Source organism: Lepidothrix coronata, unplaced genomic scaffold (genome assembly GCF_001604755.1).
Source record: "Lepidothrix coronata isolate B3197 unplaced genomic scaffold, Lepidothrix_coronata-1.0 Scaffold209, whole genome shotgun sequence".
In the NCBI taxonomy this organism is placed as follows: Eukaryota; Metazoa; Chordata; class Aves; order Passeriformes; family Pipridae; genus Lepidothrix; species Lepidothrix coronata.
The window spans coordinates 288,114-309,020 of NW_016690389.1; the positions used below are offsets into that span (position 1 = coordinate 288,114).

Below are 20,907 nucleotides of genomic sequence, written 5' to 3' on the forward strand. Positions count from 1 at the left end.
AAAGGTGCTTTCATCTTTCTGAAGCTTATTCAGAAAAATAGATATTTTTCTAAATGAATGAGGAGCTGAATACCTGCAAATGAGGATGAGATCACTTACAGAATTTCAATTAGATTTAATTTCTCTTGTTTCTGCTCCCTATCTCCTCCACTCAGTTACATGCCTCAGGGAAGGATGCCAGACAGGCAGCTGAAGATTTTGGTAGCTTAGTCTCGCTGCTTTGTGCTCTACACAGCAACAAGAGCACAGTTAAGGGCACAGACAGATGAGGTAGCAGGACAGAAAGATTCTAGACAACATGGTGACAGGATGATCTTGAGATCTTAGAGAAGCAAAATCCCATAAACAAGTAGCTACTGTAGAGGGGGCAGTGGAGATCTGACAATCAGCTGTCCTTGTTACTGACCTTAGAAACAACTGTTGCGACATCACTTAGAACAAACAGTATGTTACAGACAGACAAAAATAAACGGAAAAATAAATAAATAAATAAATAAACCCACTAAAGACCAGAACAGTGACATGACCAGGGTGTGGTACACTTTGACTGGAGACATGCTACAGAATGCTCTTGCCCTGTACAGCAGGCTAAGGCTGGTGTCCCAGGCAGTACACATGAGATTTTACTGCTTTTAGAGCATCTTTCAAAGGTACTTTGCAAGAAGAAAACATAACCCTGAGTACTTTAAAAGGCATGGTTAATCTCACTATCCTGCAAGACTGAGAAATAAGACTTCCTATACAATCACAGAGCAAGTTTTAAAATTCAGAGATTTTACTAAGTTATAAAATGTTGGGATCTCTATTTGTCTAATTGTTCCTGGATCTCATCATACAACTAGATAAAAATAAAGCCTATTTCAGACACAGTTGTATCCAGCATAGCATACATGGTATCAAAGTTCACCATAAAATAACAAGCTCAGTTACAAAGAACAGAATAGTTAAAACAGTATGAAGTTCAACATAGGTAAATTTCCCTGCTTAGGGAAAAAATCCTTCAACTTTCCTGGAACTCATAATAAAAACATAAAAATTGACAATGGTCTTCTTCCCAGAGGAAGTTCTCATTAGAATAAGGGTAGATTGAAATGTTACCATCTACTCATTTACTGGCAAGACAAACAAAACCAAGATAAATAATACTTCACCACACAGCTCTGGCACATATGAAATCTTTGTATTCCATGCAGGAATAAATAGTTTTCTCTTTACTTCCCTGACTCATGTCAAGGAGACCATTACTCCCTAGGCAATATCAGAAAGTTGGGAAAAACAGGAAATATGCTCTTCCACTCCACATTTTGTACCAAAAAAAAAAGAAAAAGGCACCAGTGTATGACACTCCATTTTCTATCATCATGCAGTAGAGGAAAAATAGCTTTTTAATAATAAATACTTTCAATGACAGCATCTCTAACATTATCTGGAAATTCAACAGCAAAGTTGCCTTAACTAGAGTTAAGGTAGACATCACTTTTAAAGTCCAAATATGTAAGTCTCTGAAGGTCAGGTTAAAATCCATATGTCATCCTGCATACCTAAGGGAGCAGCAATATTTGTTTCACTCAAGACTTTTCAAATTTCCCACTGCTTACAACAGCAGTTAAGATGTATCTTTCGTACCAATGCTGAGAACCTCCTACACATCCTGTTCAGATGTTCTCCAGTGGTGAAAAAACAACCACCATAAAATAATACTCAAATTAAAACTGGTTCATATTTATATCTGTGAGATTTTTCATTCCACTTTGGAATATTCTGATAGCAAGGGACAGAAATGAGCCTATTTGTAACATACCCAACTCTACCCATTGAATATATTGCTTTAAAGTGAAGTTTTTAGTCTCAGAAATGTCTACAAAACAGTAACAAAAAATATCATGAGCAGAGTGTAGTTGACACTTAGGTCAAAAGGCTCCTATTTGCAAGATTTTCTTTTCAGTCACCAAGAAATTATTTTCATAAAAGGAAAATCAACTGTAAAAGAACACTACAAATAATGAATACCCGCATTTCCATGAAAATGAAATATACTGAAAAATATCATAACATTTCAAGCATGACAAACTCTACTCCTGATGCCACTTGATACATCTCAGATTCATTTCAACTCCAAGCGTATTTTGTTCCAAATATATTCAAAGTACTTTTTTCCTCCGTAAGTTCTGCATTAGTTACTTAAAAGACAAGTCTTGAAACGAAGTATCTGTAACTAAGTAGGATGTCACTTCTTGCCTACAAAGCTTCTACTGAACAACTGGCCTGCCCAGTATACACCCAGTACTGGTGCACTCAGAGAAGTCAGCACCAGCTCTGCAGATTGCTTGTATGCAAGAATTGCCCTGCTCAGACTGGAGAATGAAACTGTCTTGTAACACCAGGGGATGCTCTTCCAGAATCAGAACTGACTCTTCCACAAAATGATGGTACAGCAGATGTCATGACAAAATGCTGATTTCACTGGCAATTCAGAAACTCAGAAGTAGTTAAAAAATGAAGTAACACATAAGTTAAAGAACAACTTGGGTGCCACACAGAGAGAAAGTGTCTGTAGTAGAGAGTGATTTATGTAGATAAATAAGGAGAGACAGACCAAAAGCTAAACCCTCACCTCGGCTCATCCACCCCCAGATGTGCAGCCCTATGAGACAGCTGCCAGCTCCCATGGCTGTGTCAGCAGCGGGAGACATTCGGGAACCCCATGATGTCGTAAACAGTAGCAAAACCAACTGGGGGGGGGGCTGAGTTTCTTGGATTAGAAGAATCTACAGACGGAAGTAAAGGAATCGAGAAAGGAAATTAGCTTCTAAGGGACCTCCTAGGATTAGAATTTCTTAAATAAAATTGTATTTGTGATATTTTTATAAAGGAAATAGTTATTTCTTGTTTTAAGTTCAGCACAGGTCAAATTCTAAGCTTCAATGTAGCTCAACGAGAATAACTTGCAGTAATAGTTTCTCGGTGCTAAATTCAGATATTATCAACCACGTTGAAAAACGGAAGGAAGATGAAACAACTCCAAGGCCAAAGAGGGAAAGGGAACAAGCAAAGAAGCCTAAATTTAAAGTGCTAACATACCTCTTGTGTATGTTATCCAATACCTGCATACATATAGCATATATACAAATTGGGTTACCCAAGGCAGACAGATGACTACCACAAAAATAAAATGCAGTGGACATACAGTTGGGTTTATTTTTCCCAAAAAGATACACAATGTATATTCACTTCACCTACGGCTGAGCCTGTCCAGACCTCCCAGCTCCTTGCTTGAAGCTTCTGATGGCTTCATTGCTAGAGATTACTCTGCAACAATTTTTGGCTGCTGTTTCTGCATGTGAGCATCAGTCAGCCACTTCAGCACTAAGTCAATCAGCTTAGATTCAACCTCAGATAGACCATATGCCAATTCTGAACAGCTAAGAGGAGAGAGGGGTAGGTTCCACCAGCAAACCAGGCAATACAAGCACAAGCAGCTACAAGCCAAGGTTTTCAGCTGCTTCGCTATGATCCAAAAAAAATTAAACTACCCATGCTCAGGGAAGACACTCATAAACCCAACCCAGGTATTCACAACACAATGAAAAATTAATAAAAATCCTGTTCTGACAGCAGGATTTCTCCATCAATTCAAAGAGGTCTTCCCTCTTCCCAGCTTTAGTCTAAAATTCAAGAATCAGTGCTCTGAGTCTTCACTGGCCCAGTGTGTTTTCTCTAATAGTGGTCATTAGTGCCTACTGAAGGATAAAGGACAGAGATAAGCATGCACTGTAACCCCAGCGACAGGTTATTTCTCATATCTGGATTTTTTATTACTGATTGTACATTTATTAATGATTGCAGACAGAAACCGACACACAAAATCCAGGAACTCAACACCTTTGCTTAGGGAAGAAGCAAATACAGTCTACCAACCAAGTAATCCACAATGCTTTGAAAACTTATACAGAAGTAATTAGTACCAGAAATAGCTGTATTCTGATGGATTAATGTATTTCCCTTTCTGATCACCTGCCTGGAAGTTCTCCACCTTCACTTATTCCTGGTCCAAGATCCCCAACCAAGCAGTCTGGATCCCTCCAGCTGCAGCCCACCTTTGCCTTGCTCTTGCTGCTCCCAAAGTCCTCTGCCACTTCTGTTCCTGATCTCAGTCCCATCAAGTCTTACTCTTTACCTGGTTCCTTGATTTCATCTTACTTGGTTTATACCATTTGATCCCAGACCATTTCCTTACACAAGCAATATGCAGAAGAGTATTTTATTTGACATATAAGCAAAATATAAGCAAATTATTTGAAGTGACATTTCAAATACCTGTAGCAGTAACAGTGAACCAATGTACCTCAAATGCTCTCCCAGTTCTACAGAAAACTATCACCAAGAAAGGCAGAAGAAGATCCAAGAACCAAACCCAGAGTTCAGGGATACTACAACCAGTACTTAACATAAAAAGAAGCTGCACTAATTAGGATATTCATCAAAATGCAGCAGTAAGCTTGAGACACAAAAGCAACACTGAAAGTAAAACAGAGGCAACAAATCGAAGACTCAAGTGGATGGAGGGTACTTAGCAAGCAGATGAGAAAGTCTAAGGTATCACAGAATAAGAAATTAGGTGACATTGGACTGGAATATTCTGAGGGCAGTTGAGGTCAGTCAACAACGACATCACACATGACAATTTGGCAGTCTTTCTGGAAGACTTTCCAAATGATTGTCATCACTATTTCAGCCATCAGTTAATTTTTTCTTCTTTGGTTTGGCACATTACTGAAGTCTGGAATCTGATTTGGCTTTGAAATGAGCCAAATCAGTAACAGTTATTTTCGACAGGCTGATACAGAATATCTGAAGGACAGTCAAATATTAATACTGTACTTATTTGAGCAAACAGAGAAGAGACTATTTCTACAAAATGCGGTCCCCCAATATCACAGCTGTATGATTTAAAAAAATGGCTAACATATGCATACAGTCTATTAAAATGCACATAATTTATCTGACTCAAAATGAAAACATATCTAACACATAATTCCATTCATCTGGCCCTTTTTCACCCAGCCTTAAGATATACAAATGCGTGCCTTTTCACCAGAACACAGCAGCTGGGAATGAAAAGAAAAGCATTCAAATGATCATTTTCACATCATATTCCATCGCCTTTTCACCAGCTTCTCCCCAGTCTTTCTTTGAGTCCCATTCTGCTACAAGAGAGCTGCTTTTTAGATCAATTCATATTTCCATAATCCACACTGCTGTTTCTCCCTCTCCTCCCCAGGGTGGACTAACCCCTGCATCCAGAACTATGGCTTACAACTGTCATTAAGACCTGTAACAATAACAAGATAACAAAAGAGCTGGTAGAGATGAGGCTAGCCAGTACCATATGCTGATCAAGTTCAACATTTTTAACTTAAAAGCTCTATAAAACAAAACTCCCACAATTCTGAGAACAAGTATACTTCATGTTGCCACCTGTCCTCAAAATTTCAAGAAAGTTCCAAGTTTTCAGTATTGGGCTTTTATAATTTTAAAAATAAACATCTCAAAGATTTATTCTGTCTCTGTTGGGATGAATTAAAAGAAAAATATTGAGAATATTATTTACATCGTGAGTGATGTAAGGGTCTCAGTGATTTTGGGTGTTCCCAGCATGCCTACATGGGCAGTTGTTTCGCAGAATATTTATGAGGACAGGACAGATCTTTTCTGTTCCCACAGTGCAGTTAGTAACTATAAATACACCTCTGACTGTTTTTCTGCTGATCATCTATCAGCTGTGATTTGCATAGACAAAAAGCATTGCTGCCTTACACACACACACACAGTATTTTTCAGTAAAAACACCGTCTTTCAAACACAAAGCGTCAGAAAATTACAGTGTCAGAAAACTATCTTAACCAGATAAAGCTCATTTGGAGTGCACCAAGCTGCCATCATTGTCTGCTGGGTTAATTGCTTTCCTTAAAGTTACACAGAAATTCAAGTTTCAAAATATCCCTAAACAAAATAATAATGTGTAACATTTAGACAAAAATACTATTGAAATCAGTCATCTCATTAGACTGACTCCTCCTTTCTCATACTAATGTACCCAAATACTAATAGTACTTCTAAATACACAAGCAATAAAATCCCACTCCCCTTTTTAAGATATACTGATTAAAAACAAACAAACAAACAAACAAAAAAAACACCAAAGCAAGCACCTATCTAGTTAGCATAAACATATGAAACATGCATTTAATGCCTCATCAGAATACAAGAACAAAGCCAACACATGCAGAAAGCTGGTGAGATGCATCCCCTAACAGCATGCCTGCAGCCTTGAAGGGAGTGTAAACAGCCTCCTACCTCCTGGGCTCCTGCTGCTCCCTTAGGAGAGGACAGAGGAACACAAAGTCTCACTATTGTCTTCCACACATCGTTTTGACCCAGACAACAGATTTTATCTTGCTTCTTGAGAATATTTAATAAACAAACAAACAAAACAACCTGGTGCTATTATTCAAATACTTTAAAAAAGAATATTATCTCTTCCACTGTGACCTCATTCATGTAATTGCTGCCACGACCTATGCAATTAAATATTCCATCTTGAAGGAAACTGAACGCTTTGTCTCCAATCAGATGCTTATTTAAGCCAGGCTAAACTTTCAGTAGTTAATACATACATTGAAAGGAAAGTGTGCAATTAGTGCTTTGCTGTGGGAAGACTGACATATGAGTACTTCAGAGGATTTTTCCTTTAAAATGATTTCACACACATCCATGTATATTTATACTTTTTTATATACAAATTTTTATATACAAATATTTATATACAAATATTTTCACAAAAATCAAGTAGATTTCCACATATAATATCAGACTTCAGTAGCTGGGTCACTACAGCTCAATGGTGACTTCTGCACAATGTGATACATTAAAAATAGAAAGCAGATGTTATATAAAATACGAAATAATAACATAAAGGGTGTTACAGCAACATCATAGAAGACAACAGAGATTCCTCACATGGGATGCCATCTGTAGGGTTTGGGAAAAGCCTGACATGAAAAAGCAGATTCAGACTGCTTCTCTTAGAAAGGAGAAAGTGAGAGAAGCTAGGATGAAATCTGCAACACAACTAACAATCTAATGTAGCCTCAATTCTTTCTTAACCTACATCTTCAGCGAACAACCCCTTGTCACATGTCGTATTACACTAAAGTAGCTTCTGGTAAAACCGTTTCCTGCCGTTTTAACTACTTGTATCATCTTCCTGGTGAGATGTTTTTCACCAGCAGAGAAGTGGAAGACTAAAGAAAGAAATTTTTAAGCGATTAGAAGGGCAAAGAATGAGAGTTAGTCAATGGATACCATATACTCTGGGACCTACCAGAATAGAAGTCACTTTGGGCCCATGAGTGGTGAGATTGAAAAGCTACTGAATTCTTACACAGCTAAAAATAACATCCAATATAGCTGTAATTACTAAATTCATAAAAAATGTTAGACTTCGCATGCTTCAAAGGTTAAGACAACACAGAAAGCAGCACTGCCTCTTGCACAGCCACTAACTCCTGCTGTTTCTATCAGCACCATGCTCTCCTTCTTCCTTGTGCCAACACTACTCTTATCCCAGGAATGTTTCAACCCAATGAGGTTACTGGGAGTGCCAGTGTTTTTATTTGCAGAACAGCTACTAATAGAGCCATACTGGAGGCACCTGGACACATCTGACATCAATAAGGCTTTGCTACTGACTCCACTGCCATGAGGAGACGAGCCAGCGTCAGCAGATCACAGTTCTGCCAGGCAACATTAATTTCTGTAGAAATACATATTTTCTTTGTCAACGGTTATGAAGTATTTCAGTTGGAAGCCAAGGTGTTGTTTTCATCTGGGCTGTTTTTCTAAAACCCTTAAAAAATACTTTCTTCTTAAAAACAACTAGATTTTTTTTCCAGGTATCATAGCATTAATATTTTCTCTGTACAGACTTCTGTTTGAAAATGAGCTTGCAAGGCTGAAATTAAACTCTAGTTCTACCAGTCTGAATAAACAAAATAGGAATTTCAAGATTAAAAACCACACATCTTTTATCATGAGAATTTTTTTTAAGCACAAGGGATTTCTGAACATACTGCAAGACAGGGCCTCTGGGCATATAAATTCAAAATATATTTTAAACAAAAAAAATAGTCCATTGAATGGCTACAACTCATTCTTCATCTAAATCTAAAGCTTGTGAGGATAATCACAGAAGACCTATATATGCTCAAATCAGAAATCTTCACTCATTTTCTACAGTGCTGAGTTTATTCAGAACTTTTTCCAACACTGTCAAACTCATGTTTACACCACTAATGCCAGTATAACACTAAACTGTAACTGTGATGTCTCAAATAGATAACTTCTTTTGGGTTTTGGGGTACTTTTTAATAAAGATCTTCTTTGAAACAGTAATCTGATTCTTTGTCCTTTGAATTCTACCCAGCACAAGCTCATTTTTTCATTCATAGTTTTGAGAGTTACTAAAATTGGAACTATTCCTACCATGAAAAAATAAAGAAAAAAATTAAAAGAAAAAAAGGCAAACCCACTTTCTGAAATACTCCTGGCAAAGAAAAATATTTTTCATTTCCTGCCTTGAAGCATTACCTTTTTTCTTTCCCCACTCTGTGTTTTTCTCTTTTCCTTCCTATTCTGGCATCTAAGAATTACCAGATATAAAATAAGTGGTTTCCCTGCAGCCTTGGCAGATAAGAAAACGAACAATGAATCTTGCAAATTCTTTTGTGGTACCAAAATCATGCCTTAATGTTTCCTTTACTTGAGGGACTGTGTATGAGCAAAAGATTATGACAAATCCCCAGTCTTGTCTTCCTCCTGATCAACTGTAATTTTTACATCTCATCCACAACAGATGGGATGTTTTGCAAAACATGATTTTGGAAAGTCAACACTTAAGAAAAAAAAAAAGACCAAAAGAAGAATATTGACCAACACAAAAGAAAATGGAAAGGACAAGAATTACAGAGAGGATTAGGGATGAGTAAGCACTAGAAAGTTCAGCATACTTAGAGGACAAATGTGAGAAAGAGGAGGAATATATCAAAATGGCTTAGACAAGTTTTCTTTGCATTATGAAAGCAACAAAAAGGTGACATGATAAACTGTAGAAAAATTCAGGAAGAGAGGAAAATATTTTGCCCACTGTTATCACATCACTGTGCAAACAGACAGCCCTTCAATTTTAGGAAAGATGATTCCTTGGGATACATCCAAAAACTAACTCACACATTTTACATTTAAAATAGAAATGACTGGAAAATAGGATGGAGAATATTCTTTTTCTTTTTTTTTTTTTTTTAATATTCTCCCCACAAACTTTAACGGAAATTAGCCTTGATAGTTTTAGTGAGTTCTTGGTTTTTAACAATGTAAAAATTAGACGTGGCAGATACTCAGGTCTCCAATCCAAACCTACCAAGTTCAGCGCGCACACACACATGCGCACAGGAGGCTTCTGCTGGTTTCACTCAGTGACTTGGCTCAGGGGTTTGCTATAGAAGCTGCTAGATATTCTGTTCAAATCCACTGATTCTGGTAGGAAGATTTCCCTTGCAAGGAGAAGGATTAAAACATACTGTTTGCACAAGCAATTTACCTGAAACACTAGATTCCCTACACGGCCAAGGCACAACGAGCAGGCACAGGTTTTTCAGAGCCCAAAGGCAGAGAGCCGCCTGAGGCCTCCGGTTTTTATAGATTAGGTATGTCTATTGCATCTTTGTATGATTCCCCTCCAGTCTTTAGTGGGCTTCATCTTCTAATCATTTTTCTACACCAGCTGTTCTCTGAATAACCTTCGACTTGCTGAATAAGCTCCCATTTTTCTTCATACATAATTTCTCTTTTCTTTTTTTTTTTTCTTAAGATCAAGTCGTTCTTGGGGAAAAAGAAAGAGAACAAAACAAACTAGAAAAAAAAGAATTTAAATGACAATGAAGGCGATCATTCTGCAGCCAGGATAATTACAAAAACTTGCTGAATGCCTAGCTAAGAACATACAAGAGCACACTTTGCTCATTTGTCACTGTTTTACAGGCTGCACCTGTTTCTGACTGATGCTATTCCCTAACCAGACATCCTACCTTCTATCTTTGTATATTTATTCCTTTCATCATGAATCACCTTATAGCTGTCTTTATAGAATCCTGTATTATTGATTTCAAAAAAAATCAACAATTTATCAACATCTACTGTACAAAAACACTGCCAGATCATTAATTTTGGTGATATTACCAATGAAGAATATGTTTGAGTCCATATCAGTCTAAAAACAAGAGGAAAAAGAGACATTGGGACTGAGATATTTACTCTATTTAGTGGGGGGGTTGTATTTTCTTTTATGAAAACAAAGATATTTCAATGTAAGAAACTCCTGTCAAAGTTGTTGAAATAACAAAATTGAATTTCATTAACGTTTAATATTAATAATTTTAATAAAATAGTCATGGGGAAAAAACCTAACAAAATAATTAATAGCTGGCTGTCACTAAAAACAGTGAAAAAAATCCATCAGTCCTGTATATATAAACTTTCCTTTGAGGATTAATTATAGATAGAACACTGGATTTTCAGGCTTTCAAAATCAGGAACTTTAGATTAGTCTCTGATAAGGGTCTGAGGATTTATTTTTTTCCCAAGAAAATAACAAGGGTATCTCTAAAATATCATTAAATAAATATCTAAAATCTTGCATTGGAAAGGATTACAGGATTACATTAAAAGGGCATACATGGGCAGCTCTAACTTTTTTGTTCTGGTGGGTTTTGTGACAACAATTTATAACATCAACATTTGGCAAAGTTTTATTGATACATTTTCCACATTTTTAATACCACAACAGATAAAAACCCAACACATCCAACAGTATGACCTGATAAAATACTACATATCAAAAATAAGGTGATACAGAGAAATTAGCATGACATTCCACGCTCCAGAACTGCTACTGCATATTCCTGTCACAAAGGCAATCTAATCACCAAGCCACCAGTTGGGTGAAGACTTCCTCCCTCTTATCATTAGCATCTGCCTCTTCACAGCTGAATAGGAGAGCATTTTTATTATTATTCTATCATAAAAAAAAGTTCAATCTCATGTTTCCAACCTGGTCTCCAAAGTCCTCCGGGAACTTCCACAGTACCACTGGATCTGTAAATAATTGACAGACAGCATTAATCAGAGGCAAAGGAACAGAGTATTACAGTCAGACTACATTAATATTAAAGAGAGGGTCAGCTTAGCGTCAAGCTTTGAGGCAAGTGCAAAAATGTATCTAAAAACCAAGGAAGATACTGGATTATTAAAAAGACTTATTTCATATTTATGAAACTGTATGTTTATTGTTTTACATATGGTAGCAGGTTATGATGTACCAAACTATTTTCATATTCAACTCTTTCAGCTTTGAATACTTCATTTTTTAAGCACATGTTCAATTTTTACATTTTAATTTAATTAAGAAATAAAGTGATATAAAACCTCTTTCCTCCCCAGGTAAAAAAGAGGATAAAATTATAAGAAGGGAAAACAAAGATCTTTATAGAGTGCAGGAAAACATCCTTTGTGATTTTAAAGATAGTAGCAATGTAACCAGCATTCTCAAGGAAGAGTTTAGAAGAGCTAACACATTTCAATATTTTCTGTTCAGAGCCATTTAAAACCAACATTTCAGTAATACCTTGAAGTTTTCATTAACCTCTTATAAACTGCTAATTATCAAAATAATCACTGTTATTTAGGCTATATATCACTCTAAAATTAACGTTATTTTAAAGGCATATAATACAACAATCTGAACCATAACCTTTCAACAGAAACAAGAATTATGCTCCTCAGCCTGTAATACAAAACCTTCCTAAGGTGCTACTCTTACACCATATCACAAATATCCAGGAAGCTTCACAGCACTTCTGTACAACAGCTCAGCACCAGCGATTGTCCTTGTGCTAAAAGGGAAATTACCTGTCCTCCTGCAAGGAAGACCCAGGTCAGTGACAAAGCCTGGACCAGAGGACGAGCCCTCCAAATTCTGCTCATGCCCCAGCCACCATCAGGCAGATCCTCCTGCCAGTGCCTGGCATGGCTGAAAACAGCTTGGGGTGCCAGAAGGCAGGAAATCTAATGGAGAAACCCGCCAGTAAGCGCCGAGGGACATCACCTGATGAGAACTGCCACCTCTTGTCCACCTCAAGAGCTGCTGCAATTCCTGTCATCCAAGGAGCCAGGAACTATTCAGAGTTCCAACTTCAGGCTTTAACACCAGCACTGTGTGATAACTCAGAAACTTCCCTCTCATCACTAGGTTTTATGTCAGAACCAGAGGGTTCTCCACTTTTGGCAAAGTATGGAGGCTTCTACTCTTCTTCATTGTCCCATGTATGTTTTCTGCTGCAAACTGGAGATTCAATGGGAGGGAAATGCCATTGATGGATTTTTTATTCCCAGCTGCTGATTTCAAATGCTACTATTCAATACAGAGCTGCTGCACCCATGTGTTTGCTGCTGACCCAAACACCAGGAGCTGGAGACTGAAGTCAGCATTCCTCCTTCACCCCAGGCCAGATGTTAAACCAACAGTGGAATACACCTTTCAAATGTGCTGCAAAATTCAACTTGTCAATCAACTCAACGCAATTTAGACCTAATTTGCATCTAATTCAAATCTAAGTGACATTCAAGGTAAAAATGGAGGCATTTGACTCCTCTTGTTGGACAAGTGTATTTTTTCTCCTAACAACAACCAGGAAGGGTTCTGCAGCTATTATTTATTAAAATATATGTAGTTTGCACAAGGAATCTTTCTCCATTTACTATGGAGAGCAAGAACTTTTGGAGGCAGATACAAAACAAGAGATAAGATGCCACATTTATAAAAATATGAGATCAAATAAATACAGTTACTTACGACAGAGACTCTTCATCCCCATCTATTTTGTGTGTATTTAAATTGACAACACATCTCTGTAATGACCAGGTACAAGAGGAGTTTGAATATCTCAGTGCCTGCCTATCCTATAATGGAGCTCAGTTTTATTCCAAATTAGTATCATGAAAAACAAAGCAATTACATATCAACAGTGACCCCTGATAAATTCAAGGAGTAGTAAGTATGGTAGGAGATATTAAATATTCAATGTACCTAATTCATAAATTACTTGCTACAAACCACTGAAAACTGCGCAGAATCCAAAAGCTACTTGAACAGAGCTTGTAAACCTAATGCCATATGTCCACAAACATTTCAAGCATAAATTCCTCTGCAAATGAGCAATCCCACTGCACTCCACTACCAGGTACTTGTTGGTGATCCTGTAGCACTGTCTGCCTTGTCTTGGTACAGACTCTTCCACTGCTACATTGAACCAGATGAGGGAACCGACCAAGATCAAACCAAGTGTCTGAAACTTCTCAGGTCAGCGTCAACTAGATCAGTTCCCCAAAACCATTTGTTTTGTGCCAGAAAAAAAAAGGAAGAAAAACTGGGGAACAGAGAGTTGCGGTGAAAAGAAAGCGGGACTGCTTCACCCGGCAGCGCTCCAGCCGTAAGCGTTAAGACTTCATGCAATACAAGTCAGTTACCAGCTGCCCTTAGTTTCGTTTCTTATCACCCAGTTCTTGTTCACGACTTCCCAAGGCTTGCTCTGCCATTTATAGTTGCTTCTATTGCAAAACCCGAGCGCTGTTGCCTGCGAGGAGGAGCAGGGACCGCCCTGCAGCGAGGCTGCCGGAGCACCGGCAGGCAGGGGCTTGGCAGGCTCGCCCCTTCCCAGCAATGAAGCCAGTAGATGATTTTGGCAGATGTGAAGTACAGTTACATGAGAAACATTTAGTATAGTGAATGCTTTAGCAACATAGTAACAAAATCACTGGGGTTTCTGAAATCGGACAGAAATGTAATTGCTTTCTTTCATTGTCCTTAGTGCAGATGTAACTGTCAGGCTTCAAAAAAGGAAGCAAATCGCAATAGCAAGACCCCCAGGTGTTATTTTAAAAGGTCACAATCAGGAGCAAAGTCCGATCTTAGAATTAAACAAAACTTGGCTCTAGGTATCTTGGGATTAGGGTCAAAACATGAGTAAAATTCACACCTCAGTGATGTCAATAGAGCTGAAAGCATTTCACAGGACCACACCCTTTACCTACAAGCAACAAGATCAACAGCCTCAGTAAGTTCTTTTGGTGCCCTGATATGCTAACAGATAAAAACCCTACAACCTTAATTCAGTGTCCTGCTCAGCTTGCCATCTTCTCTTTGTATTAGGGGTCTCTTGGACTACACTCCAGTCTCACTTGAAATGGTAAAAACATATTTAAGTAAATTCTAGTTCACTCAACTATAGGTATAACAACATTTACGTTCATATCACGAAAGGATATTTATATCATGACAGGATAATTAAAATCAAGTTATCTAAACAGGCAGAATAATGCTTTTACTACTCTTTCGTGAAAACAAGCACCAACATTTGAAAAAATATTCCTAACTAAATCCAAGAAAAACATTCAGTGCTACACTCAGCAAAAATTACATGCCTCCAAGATTTGTCCAACTGTTTTGAGCCGGGTTTTGCAGCTGTTATTACTGGCTTTTAACTGGTTATTTTAGTAGGTACTTGCCACACATTTATTAAGTAAGAAAATCTGATGTGACTCGTGCTTCAAAAAGAAAAGTTACTATACTCTTTTTATGTCTTTAGTCTCTGAAACCAAACCCTAACACTTATAAAAAGCCTCAGGATTTTATGATAATTATCTGAGTCAGGGATTGGGTTTTTTTATTCAAAAGATTATGTTGGTTTCTGCTTTTGGAGCTAGGCTCAGGCAGCATTTGACATATCTTTGTGGCAACTTCTCACAAGTGCTGCAAAGGAAGAAACAAAAGGGTACCGATTCAGAAATAAAAAGAGAAAGTATAATCCTATTCTGCAACTTTATGCACTTTATCTTCATATTTACAAAGACTGAATTTTCTTTTTCCCTGAGGATTACTTTCCAGATACAACATCTGATCTGGTTATCTTAGGTCAATTTAATTCTGATTTTATGGGTGAGAGGATGAGAACCACTCAGAAATAGCTGTTGCTATAGCCAGCTGAGGAACTACAGAATTTCTCCTCATTTTCCACCAGACTTTTTGGGACAAAAGCATTATACCAATTTTAAGTAAATGTAGTAGCAGGAGGAAATTGTAAAGTGCATACATAAAACAGTTTGTGTGTTACATGTATAAATAGATATATATATATATGTGCACGTACCAACATCACTTCTTCCTACGCCTACCGCATCCAGGACGTACATCTTAGCATGTGCCAGTAACACTTGAAAACTCCTTTGCTAAACATTCTATAGCACTGGAAAGTTCATATTCCTTGCTACAAGTAGGCAGAGAAACAAGCATAGAGTGGTTTGCTGAGGGACCAAAACTTAGAGTATGGTACAATTGATACAAAGAGAAGAGTGATTCGTGTGCAATTCTTAAAAAGAAGTATGCAAGATGTTCCAACCTAGAACTTCTCCAGAAGACAAATGCAGGCAAGCATGACACACACTAAGAGCAGAGGAAAACATATGCATATCCTCAAGGTAATTTCTCTCCAAAAATCTATTCCCAAAGAAGCAACATCATAAAGCATGTCATCTGTATTTTTAAGAAAACAACTTCTAACACATTTTAACTTCTGTAACAGATCTAAGAAAGTACTATTTCTCATGACAGAATAGATTATAGAAGTAATGCATTCTAACCTATGAGAAAAAAAAAGATAAAGCCTTCTGAGTTGTAACTTCCCCAAAAATTGAGAAGTTAAACATACTCTAAAAATACTCTTCATAATCAAACTTGCAGATTATAAATGTCACCCAAAAATACAACAGGATCAGCTAATTAGCACGCATTCAATTTAGTAATGGAGCAGAAATTACAAACGTACTGAGAAACATCATCTCACGTAATTCTCTTGATAGCAACAGAGAATAATTTCAGACAGGAAAACACAGCTAAGGTAAAATGAAACAGATTAATTAAGCAGTCCAATGTTCTGCCTGGAGAAGAGGAATCTTCATCCCTCTGGGTTTTACTGAGCAGGACAGACAAGAAGGCTGCCAAGCAGAGTTGGTCATCTCTTGGGACAGAGGAATGGACTAGATGACTGTTCAGTATCCCTCCAGCTATATTTTCTCTGATGCTTTAAAGATATTCATTGGAAAAAAGCTGTCAGTGCAGAAGGGAAAGAAGGGACTGGGGCCAGGAGTTAAAGGGTGGGAAAGAAATACGGTGAGGAAAAAGAAGGCAGCAAAGCAAAGCTTATTGCAGACAGTTCTTCTTTCTTGTCTTGAAAAAACAAGAAGTTCCACATTGTTTTTCTTACACAAGCCTGAGAATTTAATTAATAAAGCTGAAATTATATCTAATCTCAAGGAATAGCTTTATAAACACATATTTAAACAATAAGCAGAATTGATTTTGTTAAATCAGTTTTCAGAAATAAAAAATTACTTTTCCAAACCAAGTTTATAATATTAATATTGTTCGAAAACAAAAATCTGTTACTTACTTAGACTAATTTTCCAGATACCCCCAACAGTAATTGTAATGATGCTTTTGTATCAATATAGTATTTCATATTCATCCAAATCACTACAACAGTGATTCAGAAACAAAATAAGAGATGAACCGTAAAATGTAACCCAAGAGTTTTTACAGATGAAATCTGATGAAAAAAATCAGCATTCCCATAAAAGTTACTTATTGCAAAAAAAGACTTCTGTATATCATATTTAAATCCGTTTCATACATGAAGTGTATGAAACAGTTTCATACATGAAGTGCCAGAGATGCAGTAGAACAGGAGGCCCTGCTGACAGAAGATCTGGGTGCACCAGTGGTCTTCAGCTCCTGGATTTGGAGGATCAAAGTGGAGCACCCATCAGCAGCAGGAAGAAGAGCAAGATGCCATTGAAAAGAGAAGAAGGGATTTACAGTATTTTCCAAGAATCAGTAATCAAAAGAAAGAACATGGACAAAATATATTGATGCAATTTGATTAAAAAAAGGCAAAAGTAAGGAACAGTCGCTAACTTCTCTGGCACTTAAAACCTGTCAGATTAGAAATAATATGCAAATGAGGGTGCCACACTCTAGAAAATACTTGAAAGTACACTTTTATGCAAATCATGTAGTTCACCTATTTTTTTTGCTCATTAAAGGAATACTGAGATTTCTCCAAGACTATGAAGTCTGTTCTCATTCTACTCATTCCATAGAAAGCTTATTGCAGAACGCAACCATACACCTGTAGTCTTTTCAGAAAAGCAAAAGAAAACATATTTACAAAACTACATCAGATCTTAAAAATCCAGCACCTTCAACTTTTTTTACTCACACTCTATTCACTAATGCGCCCTCCTAAATTGCCCCCATAATTTCAAACAGTTGCTACTTCACCAAATAGCAAAGGAATACAAGGCAAAAAGGGCTGCACCAAAACAGGTATGTTCCCCTAGAACAGCCAAAAACCAGTCACAGTGAGTGTGCTTGACCAGTGACAATTTTCAGAATTAAATACGAACACTTGACAACCACATCAGTTATAGAAAAATGTCAATGAGTTTTAGGAATTATATTTGCCAGCATTTCCTGCCATATATTAGTATACTGAGATTTTTCTGGGTCTGTAGGTGCCTACACAGTAGCCCCAGCAGCACATTTGAGCTAGGTGCTGAACATGGACTCCCCTTTCAAAATAAGCCATAATGTGGCCACAGCACAGGAGCCCAGTGTCTCCTGTCCCCTTTCTCTCCCCCACACCAGTGCCCTCTGCCTTGTCTTCAACTGATTGCAAAGCTTATGCCCCATTTTGAAAATTTTTTTAGGTAGTGAAGGTACCCAACTCACACTGGCATCAAAAGAGAGAGTTGGAATGTGTGACTTCTGACATTTTTCCTTCTAACTTTTCTCATGGAAAGTAAAGTGTGAACTACAGGATGACAGCATCACCAAACACACATTAAATACCGCCCTTTGAGAAATGTAAAATGGAAAATAACAGTTCAGTAGCCCCAGAGTCACAGTAGCAGTTGTTTGTAAGTCTTCTTGACTGCCCATTTGCCAATCAGAAATGTGATTTTTGTATCAGTGACTTTTCAGTCAGGTTCAGAAACATAATTACAACGACTGCACAGGCAAGATGAAAACTTCATCCTTCCATGAGGCAGCCTATCCTACAGAAACTATTTTTAACTTTAATAATAACAGTTAAAGTAGTAACAATTATAAAAATAATAACAGTAATAACACCTAAAGTAATTCCTGTAGGATGTATGCTTAAAAGGTGCTGCAAATCACAAATAACTCAAATTTCTCACAGACTTATAAAGTAACTCAGAATTACAGACATGTAACTTAGTAAATGGTTTAAGGATACCAGTGCTCACACCATGTTTGTGGAAATCCAGAATTTTGTTTGGGAAATTTTGTTGGGAAAACAAAGGTACAATCCACAACTGTAAGAGTCACTCAGCCTGTACACAAAAACCACACACACCACATTCTTCTCTACTCCATGCAAAAACAACTCGCATTTGAAGTCAGTGAGTCCAGTTCAGTCAGCCCCTCATAGCATCACAACTTCATGGCAACCCTGCAGCTTTCCCATGCCAGTCATTACTGTCCCATCAAGGCATTAAGAGCTCACAATCTGTACTGAAGTGTGAGAATATGACGTGTGTGACATCACACTGTAAAGCCACACAATAGATTTACTGACTGTACAGTTTACCACAATTATTTTCAAGTACTTCTACTTTTAAATTTATATGACAACAGGTCCTCAGAGTACCCAGAAACATTAGAGCAGCGTGCAAACGTTGAACTCCAGTTAATCACATGCAAAGTTCAGCTTAGCGTGTTATAGAGAAGTGGGACTTTGTCAGGTTTTGGACCTGACAGTTCCTCTGATCCTTCCGATTTCCCTGTTGGAAAGGCAGTCAAACTAGGAAATATGTACTTCTTCCCCTTTTTATGGGCAGGTAGATGGTTAAAACTTCTAGCCACAACTTGACATTTCCTTCAGAGCTGCAGGTCAATCCCTTTTTGCACAAGAATTTGTCCCACTGAAGGACAGAGCAGTAAGTCATTTCAGCTAACTAGGGACAGAAAGAAAAGGGTCCTTTTGGCTGCAATGCTATTAGCCATGCTTCAGGCTAAAACCTTAATCAGGGTGAGAGTTCATTGCTCAGACAGTGCACAGATAAAATGAGTATGTTCAGCCTTTATTTGGTCTCTTCACAAGATAAGCAGCTTCTTTTACCTGATAAATCTTGAGAATGACCTCATAAAATGCAGCAACAACTGCAGAATGCCTTCAGAAGCTACACTGGAAAAATTTTTAATTTTTCTATTTTTAACTTGTAATCGTGAGTGAATACTGATCATGAAAACAAGGATCTAAGAACTAAGGTAGCAAAAGAACAAGCAAGTGAGCACCACATATGCCTGAAGTCACCGCTAATGTTTAAGGAAGGTTTACAAAACAAAATACTTCTGCTTTCACTGGGTCTCTTGTTCAAAGAAATTTCAATGAGACAGGCTGTGCTGTGATCTAATGAAATGAACAATAACTGAAAACAATAAGACCTAGGTCATTCCCCTTTGCAACCAAACACAAGTGTTACATCCTACCCTGTAGGGATGAAAAAGTAACACACCAGACTCTGTTGCAGTGTTTTGTTTGTTTTAAATGAAAATATGGGACTTAAAGTTCTCAAAAAATACTGTGGGCTATATGAAATTTTCCTACATTATTGCTGCAAGATTGATTTTGAGAAAGATCTAGAAAAGTTCAAGTACATTATTACCAAGAAATATGTACTAAGTACATTAGGAAGAAGCAAAGCTCCTGCCCAGCCAAGTACACAGGAGATGGATCATCACTTGGCTTTCCCATGTCAGTGACTTCTGACCAGAGATAGAGAAAAACATTTTATGTCACAGAACATACCATTATATTTGCCTCGTGAAACACACAGAGACTGCATATAGAAAAATCAAAAAGCTTTTGGCACATGTCAAAGACTCAGTATATTATGGATACCCGAGTTACTGCTTCATAAGTACTTCAAGAAATACAAATTTGTTACCAGCTTGGGCATGAAACCAGGCATATATGTGACCATGTAAAGCAAACTGATTGGTTGCAGAATACACAGAATAATATCGAAGCCATTTTGACAGACATTTTTCAAAAATAATACAAAAATAAATCTTACATTAGAGTTAGCATATCTTAAAAAAAATAAAATAAAGCATTTAAAAACTTAAACCACAAACTTAATGCTTCTGCAAGTTTTTTCTCTGAGCAGAAGTCATTCCACTCCTTTTGCTACTTCAGGAAAAAAACTGATGTTGCAGGGGAACTCCCTCTTGGCCAAAGAAGATATAATGACTACCTATGTACTCTTCTGGCCTGAACAGTGCAGGAACATTCCTTCCACTTTCCACTGGTGAGGACCACATCCTGGGCACAGCCCAACTATTAATACCTGAGGGCAGGATTTCCCTGTAAATTATGCCCCTTGCCTAAAATAATGACTAGTGCAAGCAGTAAAATGCGATTACTTAATAAGTAACAGGTAGGTAACTACCTATTACTCAGTAACTTACAGGTACAAACTAAAGGCCAGAGCAATAGTGAAATACATAATACATTGGAAAAGCCAATCTCACTGACACCGTCACTGTAACCTACAAGAGAAGAGGTTAGATTATCTGTTCACTGTTTTATTCTAGATTATTTATGACATTTAAATTAATTAATACTATATATATATAATTATATATATTCA

General features: G+C 37.4%; 1 protein-coding gene across 3 annotated transcripts in view; it reads right to left on the bottom strand.

Moving 5' to 3' along the window:
• The window catches only part of DENND1B (DENN domain containing 1B), a 157,543-nt gene that overhangs the window by 106,494 nt on the left and 30,142 nt on the right, over positions 1–20,907 (bottom strand). For all 3 annotated transcript variants that reach the window (XM_017832934.1, XM_017832933.1, XM_017832936.1), the window contains exon 3: positions 11,168–11,211. In XM_017832934.1, coding sequence (XP_017688423.1) covers positions 11,168–11,211 — 44 coding nt within the window. The remainder of the gene's footprint in view (positions 1–11,167; positions 11,212–20,907) is intronic.